General features: G+C 51.3%; 1 protein-coding gene across 1 annotated transcript in view; it reads left to right on the top strand.

Moving 5' to 3' along the window:
• KIAA0825 (KIAA0825 ortholog) overlaps positions 1 to 18,652 on the top strand; it is a 584,207-nt gene that overhangs the window by 288,160 nt on the left and 277,395 nt on the right. Inside the window, 1 exon segment of the mRNA XM_030193391.1 lies at positions 11,874 to 11,968. Within this exon segment, the coding sequence (XP_030049251.1) occupies positions 11,874 to 11,968 (95 nt within the window).

The raw sequence follows: 18,652 nt of genomic DNA, 5'->3' as shown, positions 1-18,652 counted from the left end.
TGTTGGCCATGCCTCAATGCCGGTGCAGAGAAGGGTGTTAGAGTGAGGCCTGGCCAAGATGGTGCACCTTTCCAGTCCCTTAGGGGAGAAAGCTCACTTGGAGGCCCAGGAGAGAGTCCATTCCTCAGCACTCCCACCCAAAGTTTGGAAATGAGTCCAGTAAATTGAGGTAGGCCCAGACTTGGACATCCCAAGAGGAGTATTCTTGAATCTGATCCAGACCACTCATGGAATTCTGATCAGGATCCAGAGGTCCTCTCAGAGGAGGAGACCCTGCCTCTCCTGTGAGACTCTTCCCATCTCAAGGTAGGAGAAAGTTTCCCCCTGAGGAGCTCTCCTCTACCAGCTTTGTCCGGGGGATGGCTCAGACCATCCCATTTAGGTTGGAATTTGAGGATGAGCCCAGGGCAGAAATGTTGGATATCCTTGACTTTGACATGCCTTCTAAAGAAGTTGTGACATTTTCCATTCACAGTGCCCTTAAGGCAGTACAGATAAAACAGTGGGAGACCCCCTTCTCTGTACACTCTATTCATAAGAAGGCAGATTTTATAGAGTCCAGAAGACTCTCAGACTCAAGAAGCTACAGCTTTTGCGCCACTCCATCTTCATCAAATCCACTCTCAAAAGAGCCAAAATTTCACTCCTCGGCACCCCTGAAAAGGGACGTGAAGACTCTGGAATCTTTATAAGTATGTACTTCAAGTCCTTGGTGAATAGTGTGGCACAGTTTGCAGATGCAGTACCATCTGATCAAGCTGCACAGCTTGCGAAGCAGCAAGAGTGTCAAATGCACATAGCATGAGCAGCATATGATGCTTTTGATGTGATTTGCAGGACATCTGCCATGGGAATTGGGATGCGCAGACTCACCTGGCTGCATGTCTCAGATCTTGAATAGGAGAAACTGGTGAACATTCCCTGTTGAGGTGATAATCTTTTTGGTACCAGGTGGAGGAGGTCATTGACCTAATTAAGAAGAGAACTGATATCATCAGGTCACTCTCTTGACCCACTCCTGCTGCATTCTCTTCTTTTAGGAAGTATTTGGTCATTGGTCAGAGGAGACCATACTACTCTCAGAGGCTTAGGGGCCTTCATCCCTCCTGCTCTTCCCACTCGGCCCAGAACTTTCACTCCATCTGAGGAAGCAGAGGGCTCAGAAATCCCAGCCAACTCCTCAGTCAAAACAGGGGATGAGCTTTTGACTGGATCCAGGAGAACATAATTGTAGTAAAAGTGCCAATCCTGGATGGCCTGCTGGTGGGAGGGAGACTGAATTTTTTACAAGAAAGGTGGCTTCTTCTAACCTATGTGCTCTCCTAATAATCCAGGCAGGGTACACTCTCCATTGACAAAAACTCTTTCAAATTTTCCACTGACAGCCTCAAAATTAAGCTCCCCACACCAGGAACTGCTTACAAAGGTACTCTCTTCTCTTTTACAGACCAGTGTGGTCAAGCCCATTCCACCAGAGCAAAAAGAGAAAGGATCTTACTCCAAGTATTTCCTTGTCCCCAAGAAAACAGAAGAATTTCATCCTATCCTAGACCGAAGGGCCCTGAACAAATATCTGGCAAAAGAAAATTTCAGGATTGTTTCCCTGGCACCTTAATCCCATGATTCAGGAAAATGATTGGCTATGCTCTCTGGACATAAAGGATGCTTACACCAATTTCCAGATACATCCCAGCTACAAGAAGTACCTCAGATTTTGAGTAGGAAGACACCACTACTAGTACAGCGAGGCCTTGTGTCAGCTTCCAGGGTTTTCACAAAAATATCTTGCAGTAGTCACATCATTGTTATGTAGACTGGCCTTGTAGCGCTATAGAAATGCTAAATAGTAGTAGTGTACATGTTCTCCTACCTGGATGATTGGCTGGTAAAGAGCACTTCAAAGAAAGTCGCTCTAGAATCAGTGCAGAGATTGAAGTTCATAGGAGCTCTGCTAGAAATTGCTCAGGCTTGGGCCTTCCTCCCAGATCAGCAGGCAGATGCATTAGGGGGGAAGGGGAAAGGTAATGAGACTTGATATACTGCCTTTCTGTAGTTTCTGCAACTACATTCAAAGCAGTTTACATATTATATACAGTTACTTATTTTGTACCTGGGGCAATGGAAGGTTAAGTGACTTGCCCAGAGCTGCAGTGGGAATTTAACCCAGTTTCCCAGGATCAAAGTCCACTCCTCCATTGCAATGTAAGCTCAGCAAAAACAGCAGGTCACAGCGCAGCAGATGTTGAGGCTGTTCAGCCACATGGTTTTTACCAGCCATGCCATGTCTATGGCACATCTCCATATGAAACCAACCCAGTGTACCCTAGCTTCTCAATGGTCTCCGGCCAGAGGGGAACCTAACGGATATCATCACTTGTCACTACATCTCTCATGAATTTATTCTTGTTGTGGATGATTTGGTCCAATTTGACCATGGGACTCCCATTCCAAATTCCTTCACATCACAAGACGCTGCCTACAGATGCATTCAAACTGGTTTGGGGAGTCCATGTATATGGTCTTCACACTCAGGGCTATTGGTCCGTCCAAGAGGCCCAACATCACACCAATTTTCTGGAGCTAGAAGCAATATGGAATGCTCTAAAGGCTTTCAGAGGTCGGCTGTGTCAATAAGCAAGGAAGCAGTTCAGATGTTGCATTGAGTGTCCAGCACCGGCATGATACTAAGAGCCACTTACCTGGCAGGAAAGAGCAACAGCCTGGCAGACAAGCTGAGTAGGGTCATGCAACCACATGAGGGATCTCTCAACATGGTCATAGCCCAGAAGATCTTCTAAGAGTGTAGTACCCCCTCAATGGACCTTTTCGCCACTCATCTGAGCAACAAGTGTCCCTCCAGACTGGGATCACATGAAAAACTATCCTTAGATACCTTCCGCACGCATAGGGAAGACTTTGCTGAACCTCAAGCAGAACCAAGGGACCATGATCCTCATTACACTTTACTGGCTGAGGCAAATATGGTTCCCTCTTCTTCTGGAATTAGCCATCAGAGGTCCATAGAGACTGGAGTGCTGAATCTCATCACTCAGAATGAAGGGTCTCTTCTCAACCTCCAGTCCGTACCCCTCATGGCCTAGATATGACGAGCTTAGAACTTGATTCCCTTCACTTGAATAAGAGTGTCACCAAAGTCCTGCTTGCTTCCAGGAAAGATTCCACTAAGAGGTGCTATGGTTTCAAGTGGAGGAGGTTTGCGTTCTGGTGTGATAGCGAGGCCCTGGATCCTTTCTCCAACCCTACACAAAAACTGTTTTTATCCTTCTACTCCTTTCTGAGTCTGGTCACCAAACCAACTCTGTAAAGATTCACCTGAGCATAATTAGTGATCTCTGTACAGCCTTTAGTTGTTCACTTCATGAGAGGTTTGCTTTTGCTGAAGCCCCCCCGTCAGACCTCCCACAGTGTCATGGAACCTCAACATCATTCTTGCCCTGCTGATGAAAGTTCCTTATGAGCCACATGATACTTGCCATCTGAAGTACCTGACTTGGAAGTTCCTGGTTTTGGTGACAAGTCACTCCAGTCCATAGGGTCAGTGAGCTCCAGGCTGATCCATCTTACACTAAAGTTCATCATAACAGAGTAGTTCTCTGCATGCATCCTAAGTTCCTTCCTAAGGTATTGTCAGAATTCCATCGATCAATCGTTCTACCAACATTTTTCCCAAGCCTCATGCCCATCCCAGTGAAAGCACACTTTACACCTTGGACTGCAAGAGATCCATGGCCTTGTATCTGGAGCAGATTAAAGCCCAGAGACAGTCCACGTAGCGTTTTGTTTCCTTTGACCCAAACATGATGGGGGGCGGTTACTGGGAAGCATCTTTATCCACTTGTCTAGCAAACTGTATGTCCTTCACTTATACCCTGATTCTGGAGGGCCATGTCACGCTCATAATGTCAGAGCCATGGCTGCATCAGTATTCCACCTGAGATCAGCCTCTATTAAGGAGATCTGCAGAGCTGCAATGTGGTCTTCAGTGTCCACACATTTATATCTCACTACTGCCTTGAGCAAGATTCCTGACGTGACAGCCAGTGTGGTCAGTCAGTCCTGCAGAATTTCAATCCATGCCCACACACAACCATAAATATCTGTTCTTCAAACCATTCATCCCACCCAACAAAATTAATACTTCCCCCCCAACCCCCCCCCTCCATTCCAAACCAGCAAGTCAATACAGATACCTCAAGTTTGAACCATCCTCCCCTCAGTTTGAATGTCTACTTCCAGTGGTCCCGTAGTCTGAAAATGAGACAGCCAAGAAACAGAGAAGAATGATGTATGTATAGTTTCTCCGAGGACAAGCAGGCTGCTTGTTCTCACTGATGGGTTGACGTCCTCGGCAGCCCCCTCCATCGGAAAGTTTACTAGCAAAGGCCTTTGCTAGTCCTCGCGCGCCCATGCGCACCGCGCATGCGCGGCCGTCTTCCCGCCCGAAACCGGCTCGAGCCGGCCAGTCTTCTTTCGTCCGCACTCGGTACGGTCGTGTTATGCCGTTCGTGCCCCAGAGAGTCGACCTCGCGCGTCCTTTTCGACGTGTTTTTGTCCTTTTTTTCCTTGAAAAAGTTCGGGAAGCGCTCCGGTAGTGTTCCGGAAGACCCTTTCGGGTTTTCTGCCCTTCCCGTATTTCTCAGTTTTTGCCCCGTAAGTTTTCTTTCGTTGTCGGGGTAGGCCTCTTTTGGCCTCGGTCGAGATTTTTCTCCCTCTAAATTTTGGTGCTTCAATTTTCGCCATTTCGGCTTTTGATTTCGCCGGCGTGATTTTTTCCGCCCATGACATCGAAGCCTTCCAGCGGCTTCAAGAAGTGCACCCAGTGTGCCCGGGTAATCTCGCTCACTGATAGGCACTCTGCGTGTCTTCAGTGTCTAGGGGCCCAGCACCGCCCTCAGAACTGCAGTCTGTGTTCCCTGTTACAAAGGCGGACTCAGGTAGCGAGATTAGCCCAGTGGAACGTTTTGTTCTCGGGCTCTTCGTCGGCATCGGCACCGGAGGCATCGAGTGCATCGACGTCGTCAGCGTCCGGACCATCTTCCTTGGCTGCCGCTCCATCGACTGCATCGAGGCATCGGACCTCTGCATCGGCGCCTTGGCATCGGGCGACTGTATCGACGTCGGTGGTACCGAGACTTCGTCTGCTGATGTCGTCGGACGGAGGTGCATCGTCAGGAGTGCAGGTGAGGGCTGTCCATTCCCCTGCTGGTGGCGGTGAGCCTTCGGGTGGGTCTCCTCCTACCCTGAGGGCTCCTGCGGTACAGCCCCCCCGGGATCGACCCTCTTCGGTCTCGGCCCCGAGGAAGCGAAGGATGGATTCTACGTCCTCCTCGTCGGTGCCGGGGAGCTCCGGTGACATGCTTCGGAAGAAGTCGAAGAAGCATCGACACCGGTCTCCTCCCCATGTCGGCACCGAGAGCTCTGGGTCGCCGAGGGATTCGGCACCCAGCAGGCATCGGCACCGAGAGGACCGCTCACCCTCTGTTCAGGAGGTGTCGATGCGCTCCACTCTGGACAGCCCGGAACAGCCTCCTCGCCCGGAACAGGTTCTGACGTCGACGCCTGCATCGGCCTCTCAGCCTTTCTCTGCAGCCGCTCTAAACGAGAGCCTCCGGGCCGTTCTCCCAGAGATTCTGGGAGAGCTATTGCGCCCTACCCCTCCGGTACCGGCGGTGCTTGCGCCACCGGTACCGTCGAGCGTGGCGCCGGCTGGCCCATCGCCCAGGTTGAGGTCCCCGACGTCGGTACCGCGTGCGGTGCCGACCGCGGCCACCTCCCAGGAAGGCTCCCCGACTACGTCGGCGGAGGGAGCTTCGCCGATGCGGGCGAGGGAGTCTACCTCTCGACGCCCCCACCGTGGACGGGGTTCCACCGAGTCGAGCAGGGCGAGGTTGCAGACACAGGTTCGTGAACTTGTGTCTGACACCGAGGGTGAGGCCTCGTGGGAGGAAGAGGAGGACCCCAGATATTTCTCTGACGAGGAGTCTGAGGGTCTTCCTTCTGATCCCACTCCCTCTCCTGAGAGACAGCTTTCTCCTCCCGAGAGTCTGTCTTTTGCTTCCTTTGTCCGGGAGATGTCTACGGCCATCCCCTTCCCGGTGGTTGTGGAGGACGAGCCCAGGGCTGAAATGTTTGAGCTCCTGGACTATCCTTCTCCACCTAAGGAAGCGTCCACTGTTCCCTTGCACCATGTCCTGAAAAAGACATTGCTTGCTAACTGGACCAAGCCACTAAGTAATCCCCACATTCCCAAGAAGATTGAGTCCCAGTACCGGATCCATGGGGACCCAGAGCTGATGCGCACTCAGTTGCCTCATGACTGGAGTTGTGGATCTGGCCCTAAAGAAGGCTAAGAGTTCTAGGGAGCATGCTTCAGCGCCCCCGGGCAAAGACCCTAGAATCTTAGACTCCTTTGGGAGGAAGGCCTACCATTCTTCTATGCTCGTGGCCAAGATCCAGTCTTACCAGCTCTACACGAGCATACACATGCGGAACAATGTGCGGCAGTTGGCGGGCTTGGTTGATGCTCTTCCCCCTGAGCAAGCCAAGCCTTTTCAGGAGGTGGTCAGGCAGCTGAAGGCGTGCAGAAAATTCCTGGCCAGAGGAGTTTATGACACTTTTGATGTTGCGTCCAGGGCCGCTGCTCAAGGTGTGGTGATGCGCAGGCTCTCATGGCTGCATGCCGCCGACCTGGAGAATAGACTCCAGCAGCGGATTGCGGACTCGCCTTGCCGTGCGGACAACATTTTTGGAGAAAAAGTCGAGCAGGTGGTAGAGTCTCTCCACCAGCGGGACACCGCATTCGACAAGTTCTCCCGCCGGCAGCCTTCAGCCTCTACCTCTACAGGTAGATGATTTTTCGGGGGAAGGAAGACTGGTCCCTATGCTTCTGGTAAGCGTAGGTACAATCCTCCTTCCCGACAGCCTGCGGCCCAGGCTAAGCCCCAGCGCGCTCGCTCTCGTCAGCAGCATGCGCCTCAGCAAGGCCCCGCGGCTCCCCAGCAAAAGCAAGGGGCGAGCTTTTGACTGGCTCCAGCAGAGCATAGCCGACATCCAAGTGTCAGTGCCGGGCGCCCTGCCGGTCGGGGGGAGGTTGAAAGCTTTTCACCAAAGGTGGCCTCTCATAACCTCCCGATCAGTGGTTCTCCAAATAGTACCGCAGGGATACACCCTCAATTTGGCATCAAAACCTCCAATTGCCCACCGGGGGCTCAGTCTTACAGGCTTCCAACACAAGCAGGTACTTGTAGAGGAACTCTCCGCCTACTCAGCGCCAATTCGGTCGAGGCCCGTGCCATCCGGGCAAGAAGGGCTGGGATTCTATTCCAGGTACTTCCTTGTGGAAAGAAACAGGGGGGATGTCGTCCCATCCTAGACCTAAGGGCCCTGAACAATATCTCGTAAAGAAAAGTTCAGGATGCTTTCCTGGGCACCCTTCTCCCCATGATTCAGCAAAACGATTGGCTATGCTCTCTGGACTTGAAGGATGCCTACACACACATCCCGATACTGCCAGCTCACAGACAGTATCGGCGATTTCAGTTGGGCACACGCCACTTCCAGTACTGTGTGCTACCCTTTGGGCTCGCCTCTGCGCCCAGGGTGTTCACAAAGTGCCTAGCTGTGGTAGCAGCGGCACTTCGCAGGCTGGGGGTGCACGTGTTCCCATATCTCGACGATTGGCTGGTGAAGAACACATCCGGGCAGGAGCCCTGCAGTCCATGCAGATGACTATTCGCCTCCTGGAGCTACTGGGGTTTGTGATAAATTACCCAAGTCCCATCTTCTCCAGTGCAGAAACTCGAATCATAGGAGCCCTGCTGGATTCTCGGACGGCTCGCGCCTATCTCCCAGAGGCAAGAGCCAACAACTTGTTGTCCCTCGTCTCGCGGGTGCGTGCGTCCCAGCAGATCACAGCTCGGCAGATGTTGAGAGTGCTGGGCCACATGGCCTCCACAGTTCAGTGACCCCATGGCCCGCCTTCACATGAGATCTGCCTCAATGGACCCTAGCCTCCCAGTGGTATCAGGCCGCTGGGGGTCTAGAGGACGTGATCCACCTGTCCACTGAGTTTTCTCAAATCCCTGTATTGGTGGAACGATTGCTCCAATTTGACTCTGGGACGTCCCTTCCAAATTCCTCAGCCACAAAAAGTGCTGACCACGGATGCGTCTCTCCTGGGATGGGGAGCTCATGTCGATGGGCTTCACACCCAAGGAAGTTGGTCCCTCCAAGAACGCGATCTACAGATCAATCTCTGGAGTTGCGAGCGATCTGGAACGCTCTGAAGGCTTTCAGAGATCGGCTGTCCCACCAAATTATCCAAATTCAGACAGACAACCAGGTTGCCATGTACTATGTCAACAAGCAGGGGGGCACCGGATCTCGCCCCCTGTGTCAGGAAGCCGTCAGCATGTGGCTCTGGGCTCGCCGTCAAGGCATGGTGCTCCAAGCCACATACCTGGCTGGCGTAAACAACAGTCTGGCCGACAGACTGAGCAGGATTATGCAAACCTCACGAGTGGTCGCTCAACTCCCGAGTAGTGCGACAGATCTTCCAGGTGTGGGGCACCCCCTTGGTAGATCTCTTTGCATCTCGAGCCAACCACAAAGTCCCTCAGTTCTGTTCCAGGCTTCAGGCCCACGGCAGACTGGCATCGGATGCCTTCCTCCTGGATTGGGGGGAGGGTCTGCTGTATGCTTATCCTCCCATCCCTCTGGTGGGGAAGACTTTGTTGAAACTCAAGCAAGACGAGGCACCATGATTCTGATTGCTCCTTTTTGGCCGCGTCAGATCTGGTTCCCCCTTCTTCTGGAGTTATCCTCCGAAGAACCGTGGAGATTGGAGTGTTTTCCGACCCTCATCACGCAGGACGAGAGGGCGCTTCTGCATCCCAACCTCCAGTCTCTGGCTCTCACGGCCTGGATGTTGAGGGCGTAGACTTTGCCTCTTTGGGTCTGTCAGAGGGTGTCTCCCGCATCTTGCTTGCTTCCAGGAAAGACTCACTAAGAGAAGTTACTTCTTCCATTGGAGGAGGTTTGCCGTCTGGTGTGACAGCAAGGCCCTAGATCCTCGCTCTGTCCTACACAGACCCTGCTTGAATACCTTCTGCACTTGTCTGAGTCTGGTCTCAAGACCAACTCTGTAAGGGTTCACTTAGTGCAATCAGTGCATACCATTATCGTGTGAAGGTAAGCCGATCTCAGGACAGCCTTAGTTGTTCGCTTCATGAGAGGTTTGCTTTTGTCAAAGCCCCCTGTCAAGCCTCCTACAGTGTCATGGGATCTCAATGTCGTTCTCACCCAGCTGATGAAACCTCCTTTGAGCCAATGAATTCATGCCATCTGAAGTACTTGACCTGGAAGGTCATTTTCTTGGTGGCAGTTACTTCAGCTCGTTAGAGTCAGTGAGCTTCAGGCCTGGTAGCCCAGGCCCCTTACACCAAATTTCATCATAACAGAGTAGTCCTCCGCCCTCACCCTAAGTTCCTGCCAAAGGTTGTGTCGGAGTTCCATCTGAACCAGTCAATTGTCTTGCCAACCTTTTTCCCCGTCCTCATTCCTGCCCTGCTGAACGTCAGCTGCACACATTGGACTGCAAGAGAGCATTGGCCTTCTACCTGGAGCGGACACAGCCCACCAGACAGTCCGCCCAATTGTTTGTTTCTTTTGACCCCAATAGGAGGGGAGTGGCTGTAGGGAAACGCACCATATCCAATTGGCTAGCAGATTGCATTTCCTTCACTTACGCCCAGGCGGGGCTGGCTCTTGAGGGTCATGTCACGGCTCATAATGTTAGAGCCATGGCTGCGTCGGTAGCCCACTTGAAGTCAGCCACCATTGAGAGATTTGCAAAGCTGCGACGTGGTCATCTGTCCACACATTCACATCTCATTACTGCCTGCAGCAGGATACCCGACGCGATAGTCGGGTTCGGGCAGTCAGTTCTTCAGAACCTGTTTGGGCTTTAGGATCCAACTCCACCCCCCGAGGGCCCTGTTGTTCTGTTCCAGGCTGCACTCTCAGTTAGTTGGTAATTTTTTTAGGTCAATCTCAGTTATGTCCTCGCCGTTGCGAGGCCCAATTGACCATGGTTTTTGTTTTGAGTGAGCCTGGGGGCTAGGGATACCCCATCAGTGAGAACCAAGCAGCCTGCTTGTCCTCGGAGAAAGCGAATGCTACATACCTGTAGAAGGTATTCTCCGAGGACAGCAGGCTGATTGTTCTCACAAATCCGCCCGCCTCCCCTTTGGAGTTGAGTCTTCCCTTGAAGTGTATTGTCTTGCTACATACTGGACTGGCCGGCTCGAGCCGGTTTCGGGCGGGAAGACGGCCGCGCATGCGCGGTGCGCATGGGCGCGCGAGGACTAGCAAAGGCCTTTGCTAGTAAACTTTCCGATGGAGGGGGCTGCCGAGGACGTCAACCCATCAGTGAGAACAATCAGCCTGCTGTCCTCGGAGAATACCTTCTACAGGTATGTAGCATTCGCTTCAAGGAAAGAGGCAAAGCAACCTCTAAACCCTTGGAGAATTAATCAAGAAAGAAAAGCTGATCAAAACATGAAAATGAAAAATGTTAATAAATCTGTTCTCTGCTTTGTTGTTTTTTAAAATGTAAAGCTATTTTTGAAATTAAAAGAAAACATACATTTTATCTGTCAATATGGACTGAATTGCTGATCACTTTGTAACTGACATGTTTATATATATTCAGTTTAATACCACGTAAGCAATACTGGACATTCTGTATTAAATCAGTGATTAAGGTTTATGTGAAAATATTCTTAAGAAATGCTTCTGCTGAGTATGTACCCACACTTTCTTCTGATTGTTCTCCACTTCTTATATTTGTCAGTTATTAGAGCAATCATGTACATTATTTCCTTGCTTCCTTACCTATCTTCTCTTATATGTGGGCCATGTACTGTTGCTCTCTCCTGTAGCTAAGAATTCAGGATACAGCCTCTTTCAAGAGCTACTTAAAATGCAGCAAGCTGACTAATTCAGCCCTGGATTTTACTATGTTTTGGGGTCTATGAGTGGTTCTTCAGCCAACCCAACCAGGATTTGAGCCTATAAACAATAATTTACAGATTAACAGAAGTTATATTTTTTAAGAGGAGAAAGGCATTATAAAAGAAACATTGAGCAGTTTACAGTTCCATTTTAATTGCCCAGTAGAAATTCTGTGTAGCCTCTAACAATTTTTTTTTGTTCTTGCTGGAAATTATAACAGGCTAGGGACTGACTGAGAATGAAATAGAGTTAATATTTGTAGCTTGTTATCATATTTTTAAATCATTATTCTCTTGTGTCTTGCCTCTACCTTTGCTTCTTTATTGAACAGAAAGAATAATATGAGTTTCTAATGTGTGTATTTACAGGTATTTATCTAACCATCTGCTTACTGCAGGGTTTCACACTAAAACAGACAAATGAAGCATTTCTCACTAATTATGCATCTTAAATTCCAGCAATATGAAGTTTCTTTTTAAACTCCTTCTGGTAGTAGGAAATGCAAAGTTTAAAATATATTAAAAAGTTGCTCTCTTGCTTTTCAGAGTCAAGCTCTGAGAGAAAGCAATTGGGCAAAATGCCATCAACAGAAGAAAATGAGTCAAAAATTGATTTATCTTTTTTAAAATAATGGCTACATCCTCAAATGGATGTATAAATTAATTGCTGTCTTACTGCAATATAAACCATCTCGGAGTATGATTTGATATCATGTCTAAGTCCTTGTTATAAGACCTCTTTCCTCCTCCTTAGTTAGTCTCTCACAGCTGGAGTTTTAATTACTTTTCATATTAACTCTGATTAATAACTAACAATAGTTTCTTGTCATACATCAACAGTCAGCTATAACTGAATGGAACTGGGACTGGTCAAAGTTGCTGCTTAGTTATCAGGGACTGAATCCGATGACCTTCAGGGCACTGCTGACTCACAGGTAATGTCTGTTTCTGGGAAACTTTCAGCTATTTCATATAAGATGGGGGTTTTTTTCAGTACATCTTAAAGGGATTATCAAAATGTAGAAGAAAAATTAAAAATGAAAAACGTTAAAAAAATTGATTACAAATCTTTAAAAGGGCTCAGAATATAGGAATATTTGTTTTTTTTCATATCTAATATTTGTAATGAAGATGTAGCAACACACTTGATATCAGTGAATAAAATCAAACATTTCCTTAATCACACTGAGGATCCACAATAAGGAACTCTTTTACTAAAGTGTGGTAGGAATTGGACTTACCATGCGTCAACAGCAAAACTTAATGCGAGGTAAGTGCAAAGCCTGTTCAGTTATAGAGGGTGTGCCTTGTATTTACTGCACAGGGCAGATGTGGCAGCGCTACCCATCAACCACTCCCCAAACCCTCACAAAGATTTCACAATCCCCACCCTTTCTGGTTCACCCTTTCCACAAAGTAAGGCCCCTCCAACTGTCTCCATTCCAACCGTTCTCCATCCCTCAGCCTACTTCCCCCCTCCCTAGTTGTAGTACTGCAAGACTATCACTAGAGGTCAGTGATAGTCTGCAGTACTGCAACGTGTGTGTGTGGGGGGGGGGGGGGTGCTGAAGGGATGGAGGAGGGTTGGAATGGAGACAGTTGGAGGGTCCAGTGGCATGAAGTGGGAGCAGTTCTCTAACGCTCCCACTTCTTGCCACTGGACCACCAGGATTCATCTACAGGTAAATCCCAGTGAGTGGTCAAGGGGGGGTGGAAGGAAGTTTGGGTTGAAGACAGATGAGAGTGACTATACTTAATGGGAAGGCAGGGGGGTGAGGAATTGGAGAGGGGAGATCTGATGAGACAGTGGCAAGTACATCCACGCTATTGGCATTTGTGACAGCTAGCATACAGTACAGACCTATGTACTAGGTGTCACTGCAGGCCACACTTCTGACCCGCCCATGAAATGCCTAGTTTCCCACCCCTACCTGTGTAAAGTAGCTAGTGTGGGTGTGCTGCCATGCTGCTGGAATTAACATGCAGTAGATGTTAGTGTGTTCTATCGTCTGCTGTGCAGTAAAATACACTTTTTAAAATCAAAATTCAATGCAGAAAGTTAGTTTTATTCTTTAGCATTATGATGATACGACACTAGCTTTTCCAGTAATTCAATACCCAAAATAGCGAATGCTACATACCTGTAGAAGGTATTCTCCGAGGACAGCAGGCTGATTGTTTTCACTGATGGGTGACGTCCACGGCAGCCCCTCCAATCGGAACACTTTCTAGCAAAGTCCTTTGCTAGTCCTCGCGCGCCGATGCGCACACGCGCATGCGCGGCCGTCTTCCCGCCCGAACCAGCTCGTGCCGGCCAGTCTCATATGTAGCAAGACAAAGAGAAGGGAAGACACAACTCCAAAAGGGGAGGCAGGCGGGTTTGTGAGAACAATCAGCCTGCTGTCCTCGGAGAATACCTTCTACAGGTATGTAGCATTCGCTTTCTCCGAGGACAAGCAGGCTGCTTGTTCTCACTGATGGGGTATCCATAGCCCCCAGGCTCACTCAAAACAACAACCATGGTCAATTGGGCCTCGCACCGGCGAGGACATAACTGAGATTGACCTAAAAAATTTACCAACTAACTGAGAGTGCAGCCTGGAACAGAACAAACATGGGCCTAGGGGGGTGGAGTTGGATTCTAAACCCCGAACAGATTCTGAAGCACTGACTGCCCGAACCGACTGTCGCGTCGGGTATCCTGCTGCAGGCAGTAATGAGATGTGAATGTGTGGACAGATGACCACATCGCAGCTTTGCAAATCTCTTCAATAGTGGCTGACTTCAAGTGGGCTACCGACGCTGCCATGGCTCTAACATTATGAGCCGTGACATGACCCTCAAGAGCCAGCCCAGCCTGGGCGTAAGTGAAGGAAATGCAATCTGCTAGCCAATTGGATGTGGTGGGTTTTCCCACAGCCACTCCCCTCCTGTTGGGATCAAAAGAAACAAACAATTGGGCGGACTGTCTGTTGGGCTGTGTCCGCTCCAGATAGAAGGCCAATGCTCTCTTGCAGTCCAATGTGTGCAGCTGACGTTCAGCAGGGCAGGAATGAGGACGGGGAAAGAATGTTGGCAAGACAATTGACTGGTTCAGATGGAACTCCGACACAACCTTTGGCAAGAACTTAGGGTGAGTGCGGAGGACTACTCTGTTATGATGAAATTTGGTGTAAGGGGCCTGGGCTACCAGGGCCTGAAGCTCACTGACTCTACGAGCTGAAGTAACTGCCACCAAGAAAATGACCTTCCAGGTCAAGTACTTCAGATGGCAGGAATCCAGTGGCTCAAAAGGAGGTTTCATCAGCTGGGTGAGAACGACATTGAGATCCCATGACACTGTAGGAGGCTTGACAGGGGGCTTTGACAAAAGCAAACCTCTCATGAAGCGAACAACTAAAGGCTGTCCTGAGATCGGCTTACCTTCCACACGGTAATGGTATGCACTGATTGCACTAAGGTGAACCCTTACAGAGTTGGTCTTGAGACCGGACTCAGACAAGTGCAGAAGGTATTCAAGCAGGGTCTGTGTAGGACAAGAACGAGTTTCTAGGGCCTTGCTGTCACACCAGACGGCAAACCTCCTCCATAGAAAGAAGTAACTCCTCTTAGTGGAATCTTTCCTGGAAGCAAGCAAGATGCGGGAGACACCCTCTGACAGACCCAAAGAGGCAAAGTCTACGCTCTCAACATCCAGGCCGTGAGAGCCAGGGACTGGAGGTTGGGATACAGAAGCGCCCCTTCGTCCTGCGTGATGAGGGTCGGAAAACACTCCAATCTCCACGGTTCTTTGGAGGACAACTCCAGAAGAAGAGGGAACCAGATCTGACGCGGCCAAAAAGGAGCAATCAGAATCATGGTGCCTCGGTCTTGCTTGAGTTTCAACAAAGTCTTCCCCACCAGAGGTATGGGAGGATAAGCATACAGCAGACCCTCCCCCCAATCCAGGAGGAAGGCATCCGATGCCAGTCTGCCGTGGGCCTGAAGCCTGGAACAGAACTGAGGGACTTTGTGGTTGGCTCGAGATGCGAAGAGATCCACCAAGGGGGTGCCCCACACCTGGAAGATCTGTCGCACTACATGGGAATTGAGCGACCACTCGTGAGGTTGCATAATCCTGCTCAACCTGTCGGCCAGACTGTTGTTTACGCCTGCCAGATATGTGGCTTGGAGCACCATGCCGTGACGGCGAGCCCAGAGCCACATGCTGACGGCTTCCTGACACAGGGGGCGAGATCCGGTGCCCTCCTGCTTGTTGACGTAGTACATGGCAACCTGGTTGTCCGTCTGAATTTGGATAATTTGGTGGGACAGCCGATCTCTGAAAGCCTTCAGAGCGTTCCAGATCGCTCGTAACTCCAGAAGATTGATCTGCAGATCGCGTTCCTGGAGGGACCAGCTTCCTTGGGTGTGAAGCCCATCGACATGAGCTCCCCATCCCAGGAGAGACGCATCCGTGGTCAGCACTTTTTGTGGCTGAGGAATTTGGAAAGGATGTCTCAGAGTCAAATTGGACCAAATTGTCCACCAATACAGGGATTCGAGAAAACTTGTGGACAGGTGGATCACGTCTTCTAGATCCCCAGCAGCCTGAAACCACTTGGAAGCTATGGTCCATTGAGCAGATCTCATGTGAAGGCGGGCCATGGGAGTCACATGAACTGTGGAGGCCATGTGGCCCAGCAATCTCAATATCTGCCGAGCTGTGATCTGCTGGGACGCTCGCACCCGCGAGACGAGGGACAACAAGTTGTTGGCTCTCGCCTCTGGGAGATAGGCGCGAGCCGTCCGAGAATCCAGCAGAGCTCCTATGAATTCGAGTTTCTGCACTGGGAGAAGATGGGACTTTGGGTAATTTATCACAAACCCCAGTAGCTCCAGGAGGCGAATAGTCATCTGCATGGACTGCAGGGCTCCTGCCTCGGATGTGTTCTTCACCAGCCAATCGTCGAGATATGGGAACACGTGTACCCCCAGTCTGCGAAGTGCCGCTGCTACTACAGCCAAGCACTTGGTGAACACTCTGGGCGCAGAGGCGAGCCCAAAGGGTAGCACACAGTACTGGAAGTGACGTGTGCCCAGCTGAAATCGCAGATACTGTCTGTGAGCTGGCAGTATCGGGATGTGCGTGTAGGCGTCCTTAAAGTCCAGAGAGCATAGCCAATCGTTTTCCTGAATCATGGGGAGAAGGGTGCCCAGGGAAAGCATCCTGAACTTTTCTTTGACCAGATATTTGTTCAGGGCCCTTAGGTCTAGGATGGGACGCATCCCCCCTGTTTTCTTTTCCACAAGGAAGTACCTGGAATAGAATCCCAGCCCTTCTTGCCCGGATGGCACGGGCTCGACCGCATTGGCGCTGAGAAGGGCGGAGAGTTCCTCTGCAAGTACCTGCTTGTGCTGGAAGCTGTAAGACTGAGCTCCCGGTGGACAATTTGGAGGTTTTGAGGCCAAATTGAGGGTGTATCCTTGCCGGACTATTTGGAGAACCCACTGATCGGAGGTTATGAGAGGCCACCTTTGGTGAAAAGCTTTCAACCTCCCTCCGACTGGCAGGTCGCCCGGCACTGACACTTGGATGTCGGCTATGCTCTGCTGGAGCCAGTCAAAAGCTCGTCCCTTGCTTTTGCTGGGGAGCCGAGGGCCTTGCTGAGGCGCACGCTGCTGACGAGAGCGAGCGCGCTGGGGCTTAGCCTGGGCCGCAGGCTGTCGAGAAGGAGGATTGTACCTACGCTTGCCAGAAGAGTAGGGAACAGTCTTCCTTCCCCCGAAAAATCTTCTACCTGTAGAGGTAGAGGCTGAAGGCTGCCGGCGGGAGAACTTGTCGAATGCGGTGTCTCGCTGGTGGAGCTGCTCTACCACCTGCTCGACTTTTTCTCCAAAAATATTATCAGCACGGCAAGGCGAGTCCACAATCCGCTGCTGGATTCTATTCTCCAGGTCGGAGGCACGCAGCCATGAGAGTCTGCGCATCACCACACCTTGAGCAGCGGCCCTGGACACAACATCAAAGGTGTCATACACCCCTCTGGCCAGGAATTTTCTGCACACCTTCAGCTGCCTGACCACCTCCTGAAATGGCCTGGCTTGCTCAGGGGGGAGCTTGTCCACCAAGCCCGCCAACTGCCGCACATTGTTCCGCATGTGTATGCTCGTGTAGAGCTGGTAGGACTGAATCTTGGCCATGAGCATAGAAGAATGGTAGGCCTTCCTCCCAAAGGAGTCCAAGGTTCTAGAGTCCTTGCCCGGGGGCGCCGAAGCATGTTCTCTAGAACTCTTGGCCTTCTTTAGGGCCAAATCCACAACTCCAGAGTCATGAGGCAACTGAGTGCGCATCAGCTCTGGGTCCCCATGGATCCGGTACTGGGACTCGATCTTCTTGGGAATGTGGGGATTACTTAGAGGCTTGGTCCAGTTCACCAGCAATGTCTTTTTTAGGACATGATGCATGGGTACTGTGGACGCTTCCTTAGATGGAGAAGGATAGTCCAGGAGCTCAAACATTTCAGCCCTGGGCTCGTCCTCCACAACCACCGGGAAGGGGATGGCCGTAGACATCTCCCGGACAAAGGAAGCGAAAGACAGGCTCTCAGGAGGAGAAAGCTGTCTTTCAGGAGAGGGAGTGGGATCGGAAGGAAGACCCTCAGACTCCTCGTCAGAGAAATATCTGATGTCTTCTTCCTCTTCCCACGAGGCCTCACCATCGGTGTCAGACACAAGTTCACGGACCTGTGTCTGCAACCGTGCCCGGCTCGACTCCGTGGAACCACGGCCATGGCGGGAGCGTCGAGAGGTAGACTCCCTCGCCCGCACCGGCAAAGCTCCCTCCGCCGACGTAGTCGGGGAGCCTTCCTGGGAGGCTACCGCAGTCGGTACCGCAAGCGGCACCGATGTCGGAGACCTCACCCCGGACAATGGGCCAGCCGGCGCCTCGCTCGACGGTACCGGTGGCGCAAGCACCCCGGTACTGGAGGGGAAGGGCGCAACAGCTCTCCCAGGATCTCTGGGAGAACGGTCCGGAGGCTCTCGTGCAGAGCGGCTGTGGAAAAAGACATGGAAGCCGATGCAGGAGTCGATGTCAGAACCTGTTCCGGGCGTGGAGGCTGTTCCGGGCTGTCCAAAGGGGAGCGCATCGACACCTCTTGAACAGAGGGCGAGCGGTCCTCTCGGTGCCGATGCTTACTGGGTGCCGACTCCCTCGGCGACCCAGAGCTCTCGGTGCCGACACGGGAAGGGGACCGGTGACGATGCTTCTTCGATTTTTTGGAACGAAGCACGTCACCGGAGTTTCCCGGCACCGACGAGGAGGACGTAGAATCCAGCCGTCTCTTCCTCGGAGCCGAGACCGAAGAGGGTCGGTCTCGGGGGGGCTGTACCGCAGGAGCCCTCAGGGTAGGGGCAGACCCACCCGAAGGCTCACCGCCACCAGCAGGAGAATGGACAGCCCTCACCTGCACTCCAGACGAAGCACCACCGTCCGACGACATCAGCAGACGAGGAGGTCTCGATACCACCGATACCGACGCAGCCTTCCGATGTCGCCCCGATGCAGAGGGCCGATGCCTCGATGCAATCGGGGGCGAGGATGAAGGTCTGGGCGCCGACGACGTCGAGGCAGTCGA

This window comes from Microcaecilia unicolor, chromosome 2 (genome assembly GCF_901765095.1).
Source record: "Microcaecilia unicolor chromosome 2, aMicUni1.1, whole genome shotgun sequence".
NCBI classification, from domain to species: domain Eukaryota; kingdom Metazoa; phylum Chordata; class Amphibia; order Gymnophiona; family Siphonopidae; genus Microcaecilia; species Microcaecilia unicolor.
Note: the sequence above shows the minus strand (reverse complement) of the source record. Positions and strands in the feature narration are given on the sequence as shown.